At 37.9% G+C, this 22,603-nt stretch overlaps 1 protein-coding gene across 7 annotated transcripts in view; it reads left to right on the top strand.

Moving 5' to 3' along the window:
* The window catches only part of ATP9B (ATPase phospholipid transporting 9B (putative)), a 170,133-nt gene that overhangs the window by 79,009 nt on the left and 68,521 nt on the right, over positions 1-22,603 (top strand). For all 7 annotated transcript variants that reach the window (XM_061449603.1, XM_061449605.1, XM_061449600.1 and 4 more), the window contains 3 exons: positions 3,062-3,142; positions 13,986-14,061; positions 20,527-20,603. In XM_061449603.1, coding sequence (XP_061305587.1) covers positions 3,062-3,142; positions 13,986-14,061; positions 20,527-20,603 — 234 coding nt within the window. The remainder of the gene's footprint in view (positions 1-3,061; positions 3,143-13,985; positions 14,062-20,526; positions 20,604-22,603) is intronic.

Below are 22,603 nucleotides of genomic sequence, written 5' to 3' on the forward strand. Positions count from 1 at the left end.
AGACATTGAGATAAATTCACAGCAGTAGGTGAAGGAACATCTTTGCAGGCTTTATTGTTTAATTCAGTTAATATCTGTCTTCTATAACTGTATTATCCTTTGTATTTCTTTTTCCTCCCTTTGCATTCTAAATCTTCAGCTACTGTATTTTTTTTGGCCAGAGAATGATGTCCATTTGGAGTACAGTGCATTGTGGTACAGAAGAAAAGTCTGTCCTGGGGTTGTTTTTTTCTTCACTCTGATAATGAAAAAACACTTCTGAAAGCTACTGAGCACATGTAATATGCTAGTATGTCTTTCTAATACTCACTACTGACATGCCAATGAATTGCCACCTCCCAGATTTCTCTCAGAGCATAGGCTTAAGGGTTTTTATTTGGGGTTTTTTTGGTGTTGGGGTTTTTGGTGTGGTGGTTTTTGTGTTTCGGGTTTTTTTTTTTGGTTGATTGGTTTAGGTTGGGGTTTTGGTTTTTTTTTTAATGTGTTGTGTGGTTTGTTTGTTTTTTTTTTGTTGTTGCTGTTATGTTTTTTTTTGGGGGGGTGTCGTTTGTTGCGAATTTTGGGGGTTTTGGGGATTATTTTTTTAGCTCTAGGAAAAAACATAGATTTCTACAATACTCAGTTCTAGTTTGTGGCGTTCGGGCTAATGGCACAAATGTGTAGGAAATGTAGAGATTTCAGTTTTTCAGGAAGGGGAGTTAGTTTTAGTGTTAAAATTCAGATAAAAAGAAAAGGAAAACATGAAAGTTTAAGTGATAAATCAGAAATACAAAAGGAGAAGCGAAACATAAAAAGACAACACCAAAGGAATGTGGTAGAAATATTTACATTTAAAATGTAACAAAGGAGAACATCATAATAAAAGAAAATATGAAGGTGAGAAACCAGGAAAATGTATTACTGCATAAATGCCAATATACTTAATAAAAGGGGATATTTCTGCTTCCTTTTATTCTAATCTTGCTTCCCACTAAGGCATTTTGTCAGAGAAGTTCTTGGTTGACACATTTCACTAGCAGTTTTTATTGTGTATATGAGTATGTGTGTGGTATTACTTTTCCACTATGCTGTCCAGTACTGAGAGACTCTTTATTTTTCTTTGCATAATAAAGCACATAATAGGATGGATTAGCTAAATTGTAGGTGATAACAGATTGGAAAGAAGTGAATGATGAAGACATAGGACACCAGATGTGTATTAGTTTCATATAAATTATTTCTCGTGAACCTGATGAAAGTAGGTTGGAAGAACAAGGATGTAATGAATGAACTTTGTGTGAAAGACTTCAGTAAATGGCTAATGGTTTAGGATAAATATAATTTGTGAGAGTTAATGTTCAAATTTGATTCATTTATTAAAAAGCATATCAAATAAAGTCTTGTGTGGTTTTTGCAGGGTATGAAGTGAGAGATGTGTGTAGAATATAAATAGAAATACAAATTCATTCTTTAAAGAGCTACACTTTTTAAAGTCAAACGTGTGCTAAATATGCAATAGATTAAAAAAAAATTCATTTTGATCCAGAAAAGTGAAACCCATGATATTCAAAAATCTTATAGTTAAATTGTATCAGAGGAACAAGAGGACAGAAATGTGTCTGATTTTAAGATATTAACACAGGTGGATTTTTGTAATGTTCAAATTCTGTAATATTAAAATGTTATTTTTGTGCTTATATTCAAAATTATGATGGCGTGCTTTTAAAAATAGCTACATTTGAGCCAAGGTGTGGTTATACTTCCGTGAAGGAGGCTGTAAAATTAATTCATTCTGCTTTTGAAGATAGTACATTCTAGCTAGCATGAACAGCGTATTATAGCCATGTAATCTGCTCCCAGAGATGGTGTCCGATTAGCCTTTTTCAGGATTCATCGAGTAATAGAGGATGGAGATAACCCAGATAGTTAGGTGCTGCATACACTGAGAAGGTAGACACTTGCATTTAATCAGATGTTACGATTCTTAGACTGACTGTGATTTACTATCAAGCATTTGCTCCTCCCCAGAGTAGAAATCGGATCCCTGCATGAGTGGTCTGCTGTTGTTGAAATCCTTTAGCTGCTGTTGGTCTAAAAAGCACCAAAAAGTTTGCTTTTGTGATCAGGAAGCTCTTTGTATTAGTATTTTAACATTTAGTCAGTGGCATTCTTTCTGTGGGAGGTGGATGTTTCAGAACAATTACCTGATGAAATAAGAATTTTAATGGTGATCCTCGATGAGCCTTTAGGAACAGCTCTTAAGATCTGAAAATCATCAGATTTTTTTTTTCTTACCCTGTTTATACCATAATGCCACCTTAAGTATGTAGCCTGCTACTATAGTATCTAAGTATCTTCTGTTTTTCTTAGTTTTAGGTTAGGAGTGTTCATGGGTTGTTTGCTGTCATGGGTAGTGGTACCATATATATTAGACACAATTTTGTCAGACTAGTTTAGTGTATCCCTGACTGTAAGCGTTTGAGTAATCCTTTTAATGTATTCAGGCTTTCTTGAAGCTGATGGATTCTTCTCATGGGTTGACTGCAGACATGCTTGAACATTTAAGAGAACTTGCATCCATTTCATTGTTTCCTCTTGTAGTCAGTTGGCTTTCTCCTTGCTGGAAAAATACTTTGTTTCCAGTTTCATTAAAAACAAACAAGCAAAAAAAACTAAACCAAAACAACACAAGCAAAAAAGATCCCAATCAAACAAACAAAAAGCACTTTAAAAGAACGAATACATGGGGGAAAAAAAAATTATACTATTTTAAATTAGAATGGAACTGTGAAGAGAAAATAAATCAGATAAAATTTTTAACTCATGTTATAAACATAAACCAGTTCATTGTTTGAACTGTCAACACATTTAGAATATCATCTTGGATCTGGTTTCTTCATAGCAAGATGTACTAAAAAAACAGCATGGTTTTTAATTGGGTAAAAAGTTCATTAACTTAATTTGGAGGGTGAGGAGTGTTGGGGGTTATAAACTGGAATTTTTATCAGTAAAGATGGTAATATGTTATTCAAAATATGTGATTAAGTTGAAACAATAGTAAGGACATTTATTTGTTTTACAGGATCTCTTTTCAATCAATGCTTATGTTTATGCTCAGAAGCCACAGCTGGATATTCACAGTTTTGAGGGTACCTTCACACGGGTAAGTAAAGTATCTAAATACAGTTCTACTTCTCGCTTCCATTTTTCAGTGTAAGTGAAACATATACTTAGTGTCAAAGTTGTATTGGATCTTTTTTTTTTCTCCAAGCTATAATGCTATTCATGTATTCAAACCAAATATGATAATAACAGTATAGTAATTTCTGTTATTTTCAAAGGTGGCCTGCTGAAGTTAACCCTTTAAAGTAAGGTCTCCTAGGAGGTAGTAATTTTTTTTTTCCATTTTCTTATAGATTTGTAGCATTATATTAGCAAATACAGTGGTTGTTTTACTCATTTTAGCCAAACTTGGTGTTAGTAGACTCATTCCTCTTGGTAGTTTGTTTCTAAAATAATTTGATGGAACTAAATACCATGGAGGTATAGAAGGGTTGTTTCGGGTTTTTTTTTACCCAAGTGACTCAAATTGGTAATAAATTTTGTTCAGTAATTGGAATTCAAGTTCACAATTCTAAATACACTGATGAATGAGATACTGCAGTTGTTGGCTCTCAAAGACCAATTTATACTAGTTATATAGTTCATGTTGCCTACAAAGTAGATGTCATTTTGCCACACCTTCTAAAGCTGTAAGCAGCGATGTTTGTTTAAACCTTGTATTGAACAATTGTCCAAATGAAACTTCTGTTAACAGCTGTAAAACTCATGTTATTCCTGTCCCAGTGGCTAAGTGCATATTTTTCTAAATACAAATTGAACTCCTCAGAGCCTTTTTAGCAACAGTGTGTAATTGAGACATTGGGAAATCATCACTAAGCAGTTGCTTCCTATAGTGAGTTCTGTTTGTACATGTAATAAGAGGTGTATGGTTCAAGCATCCCTGATATGTGTAAATAAACCTGATTATAGAATCATAGAATAGTTAGGGTTGGAAAGGACCTTAAGATCATCTAGTTCCAACCCCCCTGCTATGGGCAGGGATACTCCCACTAAACCATGTCACCCAAGCCTCTGTCCAACCTGGCCTTGAACACCACCAGGGATGGAGCATTCACAACTTCCCTGGGCAACCTGTTCCAGTGCCTCACCACCCTTACAGTAAAGAACTTCTTCCTTATTCACTTCTTCTGATGGATTTTATGCTTTCAGGTTTGTATGGGTGTTGTTTTAGCCAACAGAAACTGCCCTCCTTTCCAGTTTCAGTAGGAAGGGCATTTTAAACTGAACTTGAGTGTGCATGCATCTGGGGGCAGTGCCCTCAGATTTGGTTCACAAGGATGACTCTGTAGGTATTTTTAGACTTTTTTTTTCTTTTGTTAACAGTGTACCTTCTGCATAGTGAAATGTTGGTTTAGGCTGCTTGTTTAGCGACTTATCTTTCTGCTTCTTCTGTGAGCTCTTGCTTTGTACACTAAATCAGTTTTTGCATCTAATTTCTATTTTATGTTAAAGTAAAAAAATTAGTGTGCTTAGTGATGCTTATGCATACATTTTTCCTAGTTAAGCATTGATGTTCAAAGAATTCTTGCAAGGGTAGGTTGACAGGGTAATAGCACATTGATTTTTCTTTTCTTTTCCCCCCCCCCCATTATGAAGACAGAGTACTAACAGTGTAGAAGACAAACTTGGATAATTTCAAAAAGTTCATAACCATAAAACAAAATAGAAACTTAGATGCACTGCTCTGGCGTTCTTATGAGGGAACAACTTCTCTTAAGTACTTATGTGTGAGAAATATATCCACAGCAGACCTGATAGATGACAAGATACTTTTTGCAGTGCACTTGTGTAACCATGTCAGGAGGAGTTAAAGCTCTGCTGTACTCTATTCATATCTGCCAGCTCAAAGGAAGTAATTTTCTGTTGTCCTCCATGGATTTTGGTGTGTTACATGTAGTCAGTTCATGCATGGGCGTGAAGGGAGGAACATGTCTCATCCTTAAGTAATATTAATTCTTTTACTCCTCTCCCCTCTTATGTTGAGTCAATTTTTTACTTCATATTTACTGTTAGAGAATTATCTATTTTGAATTAATGGCTGTGTTCAATCTGGCTTAATTTTATGTTGCCACTGGAGGCCAATGGTATTAAGTTTTGCAAGTCCTTTTGACTCACCTTCCTTGTGCTAGCACTGACAGCCATGCAGACAGCCAGACTAGGGAGCTAACATGTGACCCTCTCCAAAATAAATGTGCCAGCAAAAGGAACATAACAAGAATAATGGACTGTGGGATTGGGGTGAGGAAGGAATCTCTTTCTGTGATGTAACTAAATTAATGTGTATTCTTCTGTTTTCCTACTTCTGTTGGTGTGGGTTGTTGTGCTGCATCCTGTCAGGTGGGAATAAGGCTAGAAAAGGTCAGTGGTACAGTAGTTCACTGAGAATTAAGTATTTAGTCTGAAAGACCTCTGTCATGATCTGAAAAGAAAAATCTAATGAATTATAGCTTTGGAACCTTTTAAATGGCTACATAAAACTTGTCATGATCCTTGGTCAGCTGTATTATGAATTCAGGACTGAGAGTAGGATATATTGAATTTTTATTTCATTGCTCATCTGTCCTTTCTCTGCACATGCAAGAGCTACAGACTAGTTTCCTAGAAGATGAACTGTAGACAGTTTAAACTTCTATGATCAATAGTGCACTTGACTTTAAAAACTGAGCCTGAATAGGAAGCTTGAATACAATACTGAACTGCATATTCTAGTAATGGATTTAATTCAGAATTTGAAGACCAATAAACATGCAGCTGCCAAATGAAATTCAACACAGCAGACCTTAAGTGGAAACTTTGTTAGCTGGGCAAAGAAGCCCTTGTATGTCAAATTTCTTCTACTGGAGTGAGTGATGGATTTTCGTTTACCCCAAAACATGTTCTGTTAACTGTAGTAGCATCAGAAAAATTGCAGAACTGTTTCTCCTTACCACAGACCTGGTGTTGTTCAGGAATCAGAGTCTTTGTCACTTCCCTGTTCCATCTATCCCTACCATCTCCCCAAAAGTAGAGATAAAAATAATGTGAAACTTCTGAACTCATAACTTGTAAATATACTATTTCTCATTTGAGTAACTTGCAACAAATGAAAAATAAAGCTAAGTCATCATCCATTTGGATAGGCAAGGTGTGATAGTTGGGAAAATGAATGAACTGTAGAAAGGTGGAAATGTTAGATAAGGGTGCAAAGACGTGAAAGGATCGTAATGAAATAAGCAGAAGCTAACTGATCATCCATACCATTTTGCTGATAAGCATGACACAAGTGGAAAGAGATATAGCTCATTAGACATTTTCCTATTTTGAATTACCTAAAAGGAGGCTTTTCACTAAGGATTGTAGCAGGTAGACACTAAAAAGTGACTTTTTCCTGGCTGTGTTGTCAGCTGTCCATAATCACTGCACAGCTTTTTATTTCTTCTTGTAGTATGGAAGAGTTTTGGAATTCACTGTCTTTAAAATCTACTAACTGAAGAATAAACTAAGGCAGAAAAAATGATTTTCCAAGCTTAGTATCCTCTTCCTGACAATAGTCAGAAGCAGAGTACTGGGAAACAGAATAAGACTAGAGTAAGGAGATGGTAATGCCTCCTCAGAAGATTCCTCTATCCTTTTACAACTCATGATGTGGGAACTTCCAGATTCAGAGCTGGTTTCTCTAAGAAATCTGCAGTGAATTGTCTTTCTTCAAACTTACCCAGCCCCCCCTTGAACCTGTGTAATCTTTTAGCATTCAAATAGGAATAAGTTGTACAGGTTAATTACATGTTTTTATGGAGAGCAATTGCCTGTTTTAATTTTGCTGGCTTTATTTACAATTTCGTTCTTCTTTGGTAAGCGACAGCAGTATCTATCTTCCCTTCCTAGGTGCTTATTTCATAGATGTCTGTCGTGTTCCTCATTAGAGTTCAGATTTATTTAATCATGTCTCGTATGGATGCTACATTGACCACCCTTGTTGCCCTTTTTGAACATTTTTCAGTTCTTCATTTCTGTTTGGAATAAGGGCAGGGGAGAGAGGATTTAGAGCTATATAATTAAGGCCTGGATTTCTTTGTATAGAAGCATAATTTCTAAGCTTTTAGCTTGTTACCAACTATTAAGTTAGTGGTTTGTTAGATTTGTAATAATCCAAAAATTTGTATTCTCAATATTCATGACAGTTTTGGAGTAGTTACGAGTTCTGAGTAGTTCTGATCAGCTCATAGCTCATCAGTCCGTGAAATTGGCAAGTGCATCGCTTTACATGTCACTGCCTGGAAGCACCTGTCCACTTTTTTTGTATGGTATATTAACCTACAGTATAACCCCACTGTTAAATCATAGGTGTTTTTTCTATAGCTGTTTTGTTCTGAAGTCTTACTTTAGTCTTACCTGAAGTTAAAATTATAAAGTTATGCAAAGATTTAGCAGTGACCGTTTCTTTGAATTCTGCAGCTTTTCTGTATCTCTTGTGTATATTAATTCTGTGGTAATGGCTAGTTAAAACACAATTCTCCTGTCAAAATTCAGATTCCTTTTCATGCTGGAATTCAACATAATGTAAAAACTACTATTTCAATATGATTGCAGGTTTAGTAAGTGGTAGATGGGAAATTATCTCTTTCAGTGTTTGGGAATAGCTATATGGAGTCCCACTGATGACAATGGGTGTTCTGTATGAAACTTCTCAGGGCAAAATGTAAAACCCGTTACATTTATTGAAACTAAATTCATTGCATGTATGATATTCACATCAATGTCCTCTCATTGTATGCTGATGATTGTGAAAGACTGATCCATTCATTTCCAAGAGTGTTGCAGTGTTTGACTGAACTGTGGGATCTTTGTGGTCAGCTCTCTGTTAGCACGCATCATCCTATATGCCTGCTGGGGACTCCTCTGAAAAACTCCAGCATTGTTTGCTCTTTGAAGTACAGAAGAGAGTTTCTATAAATAAAAGCATTTTTCTTGTACACCTGTACATTGTTTTCAATTTACCTAGTCAGGCAGTAAAAAAATCCACCTATTTATTACTCAGAATACTTGAGCAGAATTTCCTTTTTTTGCAAGCAAGCTGAAAAGTTTGAACTATGCAGAAGAGTTTTTGGATGATGTAAAGGCGTCAAGGTTAACATGTGTTCCTGACTGAAAATAATAGTCTGTGCATCTCATGGCATGTTGTGTGAAATTAAGATTCTTGCTTGGTTCCAGGCCTACTGTTGGGTTTGAAGATGGCAGCTTTCCACTCTTGTCACAAATGCCTAATCAGCATTGTCTCTATGAAAGAATTCCAGGCAAGTTGTCCTGTTAAATTCAGAAATTCTTGAAAAGCTTATGATAGGAATTTAAAAATTTAATATCTGTTTTCAGTTCACGCATGGCTAGTTTATGTCCTATTTCTAGTGTTCTAGAAACAGGTTCTGAAACTCCGTATGGAGTAAATTCTGTATGGAAACTTACCACTGGATGTGGTCAGTTGTATGTTGTCCTGGGTTCAGCAGTAGCAGTCATTTTTCCCCTTCTTAGTAGCTGGTGCAGTGCATTGGTTTTGACTTTCAGCCTGGGAACAGCGCTGATAACACCGATGTTTTTAGTTGTTGCTAAGTAATGTTTACTGTGGCCAACAACTTTTTGAGTCTCATGCTCTGCCAGGGAGCAGGAGAAGCTGGGAGGAAGCAGAGACAGGACTTGGTTTTAACTGCAGAACCACAAAGAAGACATGAGAAAATGGGATAGAAAACCTACCTCAGCTCTGGCGGAACGGGTGCATGAATTGAAGAGGAGAACAAAGGTCAAGGATGATCATCCCATGAAAGCTGCAGCTTCAGTCTCTGGTGAGCAGGTTCCCAGATGGTGTGGAAGAGTGGATTTTATTCCAGCTCCTGTGATAAAAAAGACTAATCCCTTTACACAAGACATAAGTGACCAGTGTTGTGACCACTATTAGACCTGCCTCCAGCCTGGTGAAGGTAGGGGACAGTCGGATTTATTGGACTGTGTGGATCAGATGGCCTGGCATATCAGTCCCACAGAAGTATAAGGCTCTATTAGATACCGGTGCACAGTGTATCCTGATGCCATCAAGCTGGCAAGGGGTGGAACCCATTTCTATTTCTGGAGCGACAGGAGGATAACAAGAGTTGACTGTACTGGAGGCTGAAATAAGCCTGACCAGGAGGAGGTGGCAAAAGCACCCCACTGTGACTGGTCCAGAGACCCCACCATATAATAAACTGTCAGAAAGGGAAAAAGTATTATGCCTTGTTGTCCTGGTTTTAGCAGTAGCAGTCATTTTTTCTCCCTCTTAGTAGCTGGTGCAGCACTGTGTGTTTGACTTTCGGCCTGGGAACGGTGCTCATAGCACCGATGTTTTTAGTTACTGCTCAAATGTTTGGTCTGGCCAAGGACTTTGTGAGCCTCATGCTCTGCCAGGGAGGAGGGAAAGCCGGGAGGAAGCAGAGACAGGACACCTGACCCAAACTGACCAAAGAAGTATTCCATACCACAGCACATCGTGCCCGGGATGTAACTGAGAGTTACCCGGAAGGGCTAGGCACTGCTGGGTTGGATGAGTAATCGGTTGGTGGGTGGTGAGGTGTTGTATTCTCTTCCCTTCTTATTTCCTTTATCATTATTATTACTGGTGGCAGCGGTGGGATTTGTGTTATACCTGAGTTACTACTAATAATAAAGGAAATGGGTCCTTCCGTATTGTGGGAAAGCATCAGAGATGGAAGGCAGCTGTATGGAGTCCTCAACGACAAGTTGCAGAAGCTGCTGAAGGAGATGGTGAATCGAGTCAGTTTGTCAAGGTGAAAGCCATCCAGCTGGCCCTGGACATTGCTTAACGAGAAAAGTGGCCAGTACTTCATCTTTATACTGACTCGTGGATGGTGGCAAATGCCGTGGGGGGGGGGGTGGTTGCAGCAATGGAAGCAGAGCAAAGGTAAACCCATCTGGGCTGCTGCACTGGGGCAAGAAATCGCTGCCCAAGTGCAGAACCTGGTGGGTGAAGGTACACCATATAGATGCTCATGCTCTGGAACACCAGAAGGACCAACAAGTGGATAAAGCTGCTAAGATTGAAGTGGCTCGGATGGACTTAGATTGGCAACATAAAGGTGAATTTTTTCTGGCCTGGTGGGCCCATGACACTTCAGGCCATCAGGGCAGAGATGCAACATACAGATGGGCTCATGATTGAGGGGTGGACTTAACAATGGACAGTATTGCCCAGGTTATTCACAACTGTGAAACGTGCTACAATTAAGCAAGCCAAATGGTTAAAGCCTCTTCAGTATGGAGGAGGATGGCTGAAGTATAAGTGTGGGGAGGCCTGGCGGATTGATTATATCACGCTCCCACCAACCTGCCAAGGCAAGTGCCATGTGCTTACCATGGTGGAAGCAACCACGGGATGGCGGGAAACATACACTGTGCCCTATGCCACTGCCTGGAACACTATCCCGAGCCTTGTGAAACAGATTTTGTGGCAACACGGCACCCCAGAGAGAATTGAGTCAGACAATGGGACTCATTTCTGGAACAACCATATAGACACTTGGGCCAAAGAGCATGGCATTGAGTGGGTACATCACATCCCCTGCCATGCGCCAGCCTCTGGGAAAATCAAACGGTACAATGGGCTGTTAAAAACTACATTGAGAGCAATGGGTGGTGGGACTTTCAAACATTGGGATATATGTTTACCAAAAGCCACCTGGTTGGTCAACACCAGAGGATCTGCCAGCAGGGCTGGCCCAGCGCAGTCAGGACTTTTACATGCTGTAGAAGGGGATAAGTTCCAGTGGTGCACATAAAGAATTTGCTGGGGAAGACAGTCTGGGTTATTCCTGCTTCAGGTAAAGGCAAACCCACTCATGGGATTGCTTTGCTTAGGGACCCGGATGTTCTTGGTGGGCAATGCGGGAAGATGGGGAAGTCCGATGTGTACCTTAAGGGGATTTGATTTTAGATGAAAACAGCCAATGAACTCAAGTAGATGCTGTTGCCTGCTATGTAGCACTTTTATAGCCCACCAACTAGATGTCTTCAGGTCACCAGTGTCTGGCCCTGACTCCCCTCCAACCATCATCTCATCAAAGAATGTACTTTGATGAAACCAGACGAGTTCCACGGTGTCATCAGCAGGCAACAATCCAACACTGCACACTCCCTCTCCTGCTCTGAAAGGCTGTTACAAGAGATGGAGCCCGACATCATGAGTTCATCTCAGCAGCTTTATAGGGATTGGTCCATGCACTAAAGAATGATATCTCTCTCTTTGTGTGTGTGTATGTATGTGTGTATATATATATATGTATATGTATATAAGAGTGATGTTATATTGAAAATGTGGGATCTGAGCACGATGTGAATGGTATGGAATAAGGGGTGGATACTGTCCTGGGTTCAGCAGTAGCAGTCATTTTTCTCCTTAGTAGCTGGTGCAGTGCAGTGGTTTTGACTTTCAGCCTGGGAACAACGCTGATAACACCGATGTTTTTAGTTGTTGCTCAGTAATGATTACTCCGACCAGCGACTTTCTGAGTCTCGTGCTCTGCCAGGGAGCAGGGAAAGCCAGGAGGAAGCAGAGACAGGACACCTGACCTAAACTAGCCAAAGGGGTATTCCATACCACAGCACGTCGTGCCCAGTATATAAACTGGGGGAGTCACCTTGAAGGGCTGGGTCACTGCTCAGGTTGAGCTGGGTATCGGTCAGAGGGTGGTGAACGGTTGTATTCTCTTCCCTTGTTATTTCCCGTATCATTATCATTGGTGGTAGCAGTAGTGGTTTGTGTTATACCTTAGTTACTGGACTGTTCTTATCTCAACCCCTGGGAGTTACATTCTTTCGATTCTCCTCCTCATCCCTCTGGGAGCTGGGGGAGAAAGAAGGGGTGGGGTGGGTGAGCAAGCGGCAGCATGGTTCTGAGTTACTGGCTGAGCTTAATCCACAACATTATGTGTAGATGGCAATCTCTCCATTGACTGCCATGCCCCAAACAGCTGCAGTTAGTATTTTTACAATATTATTAGTATCTTACTCTGGAAAGACTAGTATTGTTAGGTAATTTCTACTTAGACTTACATGTCTATACACTGCTTAACTAGGTTTCAGAAAGCAGAAATATTCCAGTCTGAATAACCCAGGAAAAATCATAAATCAGGAATCTAAGCATTATGAAGTTAAGAAAAATTATTTGTGGATAATTCATGAATTTAGGTTGTGGATGAACCATATAAAAGAATTCTTCTCAGGAAATAAGTTACAAATGTTAGATGATTGATAATTGCTATAAATGATAACTCTGAGCTAGGTCAGAGTACTTTTCCTATATTTAACGTTTCAGTGATCAAGGCTTTGTGCATTACTACTACTACCGGTAGTTTTGAATATTGCTCAAGCTGCTGATTCTGTTTTACCTTCATAGATATATTTTCAGTTCTCTAGAGCTGAACACTCCTTGGTCTTTCAATATTAAGTACTTCTGTTGCTATGTAGCAATAACTTAGAATTCACTTCTGCTCTTTGTAGTACTCCCCAACTACTGAAGATTCCTACATGATATATTACTCCATCAGAGCGGGCTTGCAGTTGCTGTCATCTCAAACCTAATGTATTTTAACTGTTCAGAGTATGGCAAATAATTCTTGCAGTATTTATTCCTTCGGTAAGAATAAAAAAAATATTTCTCTTTTTCCTTAATGAAAGACTAATCTTATAGAACATTGATGAGTCTTGACAGAATTTTTACTTCTTGTCTGAGTCTTCATTAAAAACTTGTGGTTTTCTTCTTCCAGCTAATTTTATATCCTCTCTCTTTTCCCCTCTATTTTTGACAGAATGGTTATCTGTGCTTTTTAAACAATGATTTTGATTCAGTTCAGAGAAAAGAGCTATAGTTTCCTTGCTGTATAGGGATATTTTGAAATACATTCAAAAGCATGTCTGTTTAGTTTGAGATCTTTCTTCTTTAGGAATAAAGGTTTCTAAGCAGCACATCTTCTGCTTGGTAATTGTTTCAAAACAGATTAATAATGGACATAAGTTTTGATTATTGATATTATGTAGAATTGATTGTGTACTTTGGTAAATCAGTGGTCTTCCTTTTCCTGCAAATGTTTAGCACAATCTGTAATTCTGTCAAATACACTTGATTATCCTACCTCCTAAAGTTTCTTTAGTTGTAAATGGCACATTTCACAGCTGCTAGTGACTAACAAGTCTGTCCACTCTCCAAACTGATTATGAGAGATTTAGTCTGTTTACAGTCTATGGACCATTATTGCGTGTGAGGAAAGAGGGGACTGAAAAAAAAAGGAAAGTTTAAAATAATCATGGAAGCAATTTCCGATTGGAAGTATTTGTCCCACTGGATATGTATTTTCTAAGTATGTGGTAAGACAACACAAGTGTACATTTATTATTTATTTTTTTTTAGAAGTGTAAATAGTCTTCCCTGAAGTTGATATAATGTCAGTTAGGTTGCGAACTGATGATGACCGTAACTTATTGTATGGATTATAGATGATTTAAACTGTCATAAAGAACTGGGTATTAATTTTTGGTGGTTAGTGTTCGTAACTCACATTAACTGTTTGGTATAGCAAACTGTTCTTCAGTTTGTTCTTCTTATCTGAGGATAAGAATATATTCCTTTTAAAACACAATTGAGTTCTGTGAATATAATTTAATATCAACTTAAATCAATATTTCACTTCTTGGAAAGTTATTTTTTGTGTGCATACAAACAAAATATGTGAAATGAATACTACTACACAGTGATTGATATAGGGATGCAGACATCCTGTGCAAGTTATTCAGTTGGTTTGGCACTGTTCTTAACTATGACTATTTGTGATGCTGATTTACTTATTATTTGTTCATATTTTTAACAGGAAGACAGTGACCCAGCAGTTCATGAAAGCCTAAGCATAGAAAATACATTATGGGCAAGCACTGTTGTTGCCTCAGGTAAGAGTTACAGTAGCAAAGCTGATCATGTATCTAAAATCTTTATTTTCACAGTATGAAATATTAATGGCTTTTGAAAATCTTTCTTTTCTCCCAGCCTATTCATCTCTCTCTTCCCCGTTGTCTGCCGTCCCATCAGTTTCATCGTGCTATCCACAATATTTGCATACCTTTTTAATCTTCCTTAGCAGTTCTGTTTGGAGGAAGAGGAAAAAAAGTAGAAAAAGGGTCTCCATCCAACTTGTGAAATTAGTCCCTGCTATAAAGCCTTCTTACATCAGTGACGGGCCTGCTTGAAGGCTGTGGGGAAGAGCTCAATGTTGAGGAGGTGGCAGAAGATTCTGTGACTGAACGCTCCTTTCCGGAGTGTAAAAACATAGTCATGTTCTTTGATGCTCAGCGTTGTTTGGTTTGATTGCACTGAGAAACTAGTCTTTCTGTCACATGAGTGGTGCCTAAAATTGTTCTTAGATCTTTAACTTAAGTAGCCATGATTTGTAACTCTGTAAAAAGATGCTGCTCATGAATTATAAATTTCAGTGCAGTGTATATTTGAGTTTATTTTTCCCCAAAGTTGCATATAAGAGGGAAAGCTACACTCAAAGAGTATATATTTGCGAAATCAGAAATTGTGTATCAGTAATTCTGAATTTTAATTAAAACCAGTTCATGTTTTCATTTCCAGGATAGGTAATTTGACTTTTGTTTAGAAGTTTAGCTTATTTGTGAAGCTTCTTGATATGCCATCTAAAGTTGGCACCCAAATGAATGGCAACAGTGCTCTGTTTATGAAGGACTAATGATGATAGTACAGAAACTTAGAAGAAAATAGTTCTCTTGTTGGACCATTGTTTTGAATAGTGGAATAGGTCTCTAAGGGAGACTTCCTGGATGACACAAAGTGAAATTACAGAAGGGCTCTTCAAGACTGCATACAGCCCCTTCTGAAGGGAAAAATAACATGTGATCAGGTAATTAAAAATGGTGTTATGATGTGCAGACAGAAGTTGGTTGAGTTAAGGAAGCAGAGAGAAACAGTTTCCTTCAGTAACTGATTTTGTGACATTAATCATATCTTCTAATCAAAATGTTGACATCAATTTCATTTCTGATATCTCATGTATTAATTACAGTTTAATACTGTCATAATATGCTCCTCTCATGTAGGTACTGCAGTTATTAAGCATGTAAGATTTCTGTTTGGATATTTGCTTGTTCTGTAGGGCATCTTAAATCCAGATCCTCAGAATTAATTATTGCCTCTGTGGAGGTAATTTTAGCATTTGACAGGACTAGGACTTTTAACAAAGAGTAGGAAATTACAGCCTTCAGTCTGTTGCTTATCGTATAAGGAATTTATAAGGTCTTACAGGTGCACTCTGCATATAGTCATGAAGAAGACTATAAGGCAAAATAATGAGCAGTTCAAGATGTTCTAGGTTTGGTTGTTAACTGATGTGTCATTCAGTTGTTTTCATCTCACTTCCAAGTTGAGTGTATATAGCTAAGTTAGGATACTTGATGCTACCTAATTAAATTTGACTTTTTTTAGGGTTGGGTTTTTTGTGGTTTTTTTTTTTTTCCTTAGACTTCAGAATTGAATTTCTGAGGTTTGTGACAACTAAAAATCTTATTAATAAAAACAGTTGTCACTGACACATCTATAACTGCCTTGCTTAAAGCTTGCCATGACAGGATATCAGAGATGAACTCTGCTTACACAACTGCGTCCCCTCCAGTATCATGGCCTGTCATAATCCTTGAATATAATCTGAAAAGTTTAGTAGAAGATTATGCTTGCATACAACCTCTGCAGACAAGTGCCACTCGTATTCCATGAAAATGGAAGAGTAAACAGCCAGTAGCAAATCAAAGTCGTGCAGTTTTTCTACTCCATAGCTAGCTAGCTCACCTCAGCCACACTTGTAACTATTTCAGACTCCTTACTGTCTTGGCTCATAGTTCTTTTACATGCAGGAATCTTTCACCCAGAAGTATAAGATGCCCATGCAGAAGCCTACTGTTCTATGACTTTGCCACTTTGATTCAAGGAAGTGGGTTTGTAGCCTGTGCCCAGATGGTAGGAGGTAGAATTCTACCCTAGAAAACTCTTCAGTATGGCAGTCGTTACAGTATCCTAGATTGGAAGACTGGTTCTTTTGGTGTTCCTGTAAGCAGCCTGGACACCATGTTACTAAGCCAAGCAAGTACGTGACCTATTGCTGTTGGGACTATGTTATGTACTTGCCAATCCCTGGGGGTTGTTACAAAGTGTTCTGTGTCAACCTGCACTAGTATCTTGACCTATTGCTGACTGATGCTCTCAGTCTTGGGGGTGGAGCAAGGAACTACATCACTGATGCCTGGGATTGTAGCTGAGTTTCAGATACAAAGCCTTATTTAAAAACACATTGCATAGGACATACAGGGCAGTTGTTTGGTGGGGGAGTTTTCCTTCCCATTTTCCTCCTTCTGGTGATTAAATATATGCTGAATTTCCTGATCTTCCCTTTGACATGTTGCATAAAACACACTGCATCAGCTAGGTGAGCCCACTATCTCCAAGATATAAGACAAATATAGATAGCAACGTGCTGTTGCTATTTCTCAAGGTGATACAGAGGGCCAAGGTCAGGCTAAGAAAAGTGTTTGGGGAATTATGTGGGGAATACCTCAGGAAACTTGAGCTTTGGTTGCTGATGTCTTGACAGTTCTAGTGGAGAGAGACCACAAATCAATCATCTTTGCAGATCAGTAACAGTAAATGTAAATGTATAAAGGTTTCAAAGAATCTTACCAGCTGCATGTTGAGTGCAAATTATGAAAGCTCAGGAAAATATCAGGATACTACAGTAATGGATTCTATAGGAAAAAAAGAAAGGGAAAAAAAAAGTCTATTGCTAGGGAGTACAAGTGGCAAGAAAAAACATTTGCTATAATTTTAAGAGGTTTTTTTGTTTATTTGTTTGTTTGTTTGTTTGTTTTATTTTAGGCACCACAAAATTGGCTTAACAAAGTCATGTAGTGTCAAACAACGCAAGCTCTTCCACAGCTTTTTTTTATCAACAAGTAATGTTCAGGAGGGTGAGATTTCTCAAACTTGCACATTTGGAAGGTGCTTAGTTTCGTTTGTTTCAGTATGTCTCCTTACCCTTAGAATAACAGTAAGCTAAACGGAAAAAAAAACAAACCCACAACACTTTGTCACACCTGATATATACCCAGATGTTCTAGTCTCGGAACTGATAGCTTAGCTACCTAAATGGACATTCTGACTGCTACCAAATCTGAGGTGCTTTCTGCCCCTTGCTGTGAAGCCCTGATGTAGATCTGGTGGCTGTGTATAGTGTTTATCTGAACCACAAAAACTGCAAAGACCAATTTGCCAGGATCATGATGGAAGTCTCTGGAAGGGATAGAAATCAAAAGCCACTCTCTTAAGTCCAAAGCATGCAGCCATCCTTTTGTTATTCTTTCAGAAGTGAGATAGGAAAAAATATTCTGACTTTTCCACTTACAACCCAGTGAGTTTCAGAAAGGTAACAGCAAGGTATGGAGTCTATGTGCCATTCTTAATATCTTAAATTCTTAATTAATTCTTAATTAATATTAATGCTGTGGAATTAATACTGCCTGAAAGAAAAGGAAGGCTTGGTTAGTGAAAACTTTAAAACTGTTATCACTGAAGAGACAACTTGAAATATTGCCAAATAATTTAAACCACTAAGTATTCTGAAAATCTCTTTGGTTATCCTTGATTAAATTATTTTCAGATCATTTGTGTCCGTTACATTACTGACTGTGGTGTTTGTTTGTTGAAAGCTTTTGGTAGATTTCCTTTTGGAAAGAGAGGGGAAAGCCAGCTATTAAAATTTAAAAAGCCTCAAAAGGCCCACTACCATATGAACTTTAACTTTTTGCTCTCCATTTACTGTAATGATCAGTGTGGTTCAAACTCCAAACAAGATAATGCAGTTTTCTGAGAGACCTGCTGAGATACCTGTTAAGGGGAGATTTGTATTAATGGAATTTTTTGATCAGGTGTCACTCTTTCAAAGTCACTTTAGATAAAATGAGAACAATTTGTATAACTGCACAGCTGTAAAAAGCACTATTTTGTGCCAAGTCCTACACACAAATTTAATTAACTTTGAGTGCTCTCTTGTTTTTATATGGCTCATATAGTGCCTGAGATCACACACCAGATTCTGAGCATGTGTGACTATTTGTGTGTGCCCATTCTGCACAAGTCCTCTTTTGCATTTTGTCCAGGCCCAGAAGTTTATTCTGGTAGTATCTCCTGTAACTTCTCTCTCTGTTGGCACTCTGCCCTTCCCAATCAGAGGTTGCTTAATAAGAGTCAGTTTGCACTCGAGTCATTGCTTGTAATAAGCCCAGGCTTGTAGTACAGCTGTGCTTCCAGGAACTCCAACTGAATTCAGTTCTTTCTACTGTGGGCCAGAGCACCGTTTAGTGTAAGTATGCATCTTCACAGCTGGTAATAAGCTGAGATGCTGAGGATAGTGAAGAAGAACAGTGGGTAAGAAAACCCATCCAGAACACCAGAATTGCCCCTGGTGCAGCACTGTGGGACACCACTAAAATTAGTCTTCGAGTTCCCTCCGCTGATGTAATTCAAGTCTAAGGAACCCTAGGTAATAGTGATGCAGTGCTAGTAACTAACATTCTCAGACCTTTAAAAGCAAAGATCAACAGCATCGTGAAAGCAGCAGATCAGTCAGATTTAGCCAAAATTGTGATCAAAATTCAGTCATCAGAATGGATTTTATCCAACTTTCACCCTTGAAACCAACTTTTCAAGCAGCAAAATGGAGACAAGTAAGGATGGCTTTTCTCTTGAGCTGCTGCAGCAGCTCAGCCATGTGAAATTTAGTGGAAAGCTGCCAGCTGGAACAGAGAAGTCCTCCCCAGTTTTTACTGAGCTAAGGACCTACAAAGGTAGAGATTGTCAGGGTGTGCAGGAGGGGATTCTCTACAGGATGTCACCCGGTGTATTCTGTTGGACAAAGGTCAGATCAGAGGATCACTTCAGAATAAAGTGTCCCAAAGGAATAGGGGCATTGGTTAGAGACCAGTAGAAAGAGTTCAGAATTATGGATCAATGACTATTACAAAAGTCAAGAGGAATTTTGGGATGTGTTGGGGGCATATTACCTCCATTTTATTGTGCAAATCTGCAGCTTTGGGGAAAATGTTATGTCAAGGGAAGCCTTACAAAAAGGCTGTAGTAAAGAGGGGAAAATGATAGGAGAAACTAATTTTTTATCATCCAGAAGATGTATAGTCCTTGATGTTTTATGTGTGGACTTGAAGTTTTCACTTTCATTCTCATTTTTCAGTAAATGAAACTTCCTTTCTTTAATGCCGACATCTTTAACTGTCATCTTTCTTTCTTTGCATGTTCCTTCAATATTTTATGACCTGTTACACTACAAGAGTAGTGATAGCAGTTCTTGGCACGTGGTCCTGATTTCCAAAGATGAATTAAGTTAATTTATGCCAGATGTATGTGTAATATTTCTGCAGTTTTTAAAGTTTTTTGAGCAGGGTGTTTCTGACATGTTAATTATTTCTTTACAGCATAAAGCCAACAAAAAATATTATTGGTAGTACTGCCATAAAGCATTCAGGTCACTTGAAAAAGTAATAGCAATAAGGGAGTTCTTTTGTGCTATGAAGTGTGATAGTGGCCTATTAATAAAACCCTAAGTTTTTGTTTAATATAAAACTTTATTTAGTGATGCTGAAGCCAGATTTTACTATGCAGTAAAAATTGACTGAAAGGTAATTGGAACTGGGGAATCATTTTAATAAGTTAATAAACAGGAGAATATTTTTGAATGGGATTCTATCAAAGTAATTAATGGAGTGAAGTAGATTTTTACATCATAATAGATGACAGAATATCAGGTCGTTTGTGTGTGATGTGTTTATTGTACTCATTTTTGTATTCCTTGTGAAATGCAGTTATGCTGTGCATTAACTTCTGAAAACAGTGGAGAATATTTTAAGGTAAAATACAAATTTTTAAGCAGTTACAATGAAAATATTGTTTCTATTAAAAAGGGAAGCATGTTGTCATTTCTATGAGTGTTAATTAAAGAAGTTACAACAACCCTTCATAGTCACTTCTGAAAAACACCATTCACGATAGGATGGACATTGCATAAGTGTTTGGGCTTTTTCATAAGTTGATTTGTTTGAGGGACAGTAAATTACCACAAGCATTAATTCAGTCAGATTTTCTCTTAACTACTTAATGTCCCTGGAGACATTCAAGGCCAGGCTAGATGTAGTCCTGAGCAACCTGATCTAGTTGAAGATGTCCCTCCTCCTTGCAGAGGGGTTGGACTAGAGGAGCTTTAAGCCCTTCCCACACAAACTCTTCTGTTATTCTGTGATACTTGACACCTCTGCATTACTTCTTGTTTGTTTGTTTTTCAGGAACTGTAATTGGTGTTGTCATTTACACAGGCAAAGAAACTAGAAGTGTATTGAACACCTCCAATCCAAAAAATAAGGTAATTTAGCCTTTCTGTGTGATTTCCTACTTTTGTTTTTGTAAAACTTAAAAAATAGATGTACCTAAACCCAAAAATTTGCAAGTTTGGAATGAGAAATCCATGCTTGGAAGTGTTTGAGGCAAGGTTGGAGGGGGCTTCGAGCAACCTGATCTAGTGGAAGCTGTCCCTGCCTGTGGCAGGGGGTTGGAACTAGATCGTCTTTAAGGTCCCTTTCAACCCGAACTGTTCTGTGATTCTAAGTCAGTTCTGCTTCAGTCTCATTTCAGAAGTAAAATTATTCTTCCTTTAGCTAGGAGCATTACAAGTACCAATGGAAACATTGGTCTTTGAAGTATAAATGCACATCTTCAGACTTTTATACTTCTCTCTCACGGCTAAACATTAATTTTCACTTCACTTAGATTATTTTACTGTAAAGTATTTGGCTAAAGCTACCTAGTAGTTTTAAGGGATGTTTATAACAGACTACTGAAATGTATTCGGGCTCCCCGAGTACGTAGAGCAAGGTAACTGAGGTTCCAGTCAGTACCCAGAACACTCTTCCAGGGTTTTTTGTAAGCACTGAAAATGCTGTCAGGAGATTTGTCTGTGGAAAAGACATCAGAAGTTTGAGTGCTTCCCTCTGTATGAGGTTCTTTCAGTTCAAAACAAAGCAAATAGCTCTTCATTTCATTGGTAATGTTTCTAATGTGAGCTGGGGAAAACCCTCAATTATGAAAAAATGAAACTTCAGTTAGAGGCTCTATCTTACAACCTAAACCTGTGTTTAGTACCAAGATCCTTAATTATATTAAGAAAGGAAAAAATTCTTGCAAGAGGTTTAGAAAAAATCAATTGTGACAGGTTACCATTTTCACACCATTCATAGCAAGTTGCTCTGAGTAGGAACATCAAGAATGAAATGATAATACAAATTGCTTGAAGCAGTTATAGCAGTCCCCTGAGTGTATTGATTTGTGTTTCTAATAAAGAGATGCTTTTAAATGTCGCATTGACAGAGACAGGTGATACGTACCATTACGTGGATTAAGGTGGCCTTTTATTATTTTAATCTTTGCAACATACATTTAAAAATAGAGTAAAATGGCAACAGAATGTTTATAGTGCGTAATTATTTTGTCTTCCATCTGATAGAAAGAAGAGCCCCTTAGTAATTTCTCTAAGAATTCTGAACTACTTCTTCCCAATTATTCTCGCAGGTGTTTAAAATGAAAATATTTAATATAGTAAATTGATTGGGGAGGATGCATAAATGTAACACTCTTTACCCAGATTCAACTGATTTTGGAGGTACATCAGACTTTTAGTAAAAGTTTGTTCTTTTTTTTTTTTTTTGCACAAACATTTCACACAAGAAACTGTGGTAAATGGTAAAAGGATTTGTGTTTTAATTTTCCCTGATGTTTTCACAATTACTAGTAATAGTAAACGGTTGCTCCAGATTTTCATTAGCAAAAGATTAATTAGCAAATAAACCTACAAAAATAAGATCCAGTAGCATGTTGACAAGCTGCAGCGTGGCTTTTACTGTTATGCCAAAACATGTATCACCTTTGCATAATACTTTAATGTTACAGCTTCTAACAATTAGATGTGTTCTTTCATCTACAGTGGGAACTAAATAAACTTAATATTTTCGTTAAGCACTAAGAAGCAAAATACTATATGCACATGCATGGACAAACACAAACTAACAGCCAAATCCAAATAATATTCCTTGGTGTATATTGCATTATCTGTATATGAACACTGTCTAATTAGATTAGTAACAGTTCTTTAGGGTATGTTTAGACTGGACATGAGAAAGACTTTCTTTAACGAGAGAGTGGTCAGACAACTGAACAGGCTTCCTAGAGATGTGACTGATGCCCCAAGCTTGTCAGTGTTGAAGAGGCATTTGGACAACGCCCTTAATAACAGGCTTTAACTTTTAGTCAGCCCTGAACTGGTCAGGCAGTTGGACTATATAATCTTTGTAGGTCCCTTCCAACTGAAAT

This window comes from Pezoporus flaviventris, unplaced genomic scaffold, assembly GCF_033815535.1.
Source record: "Pezoporus flaviventris isolate CSIRO_AGI_PZ_B2104156 unplaced genomic scaffold, CSIRO_AGI_Pfla_v1 ptg000007l, whole genome shotgun sequence".
Lineage (NCBI taxonomy): Eukaryota > Metazoa > Chordata > Aves > Psittaciformes > Psittacidae > Pezoporus > Pezoporus flaviventris.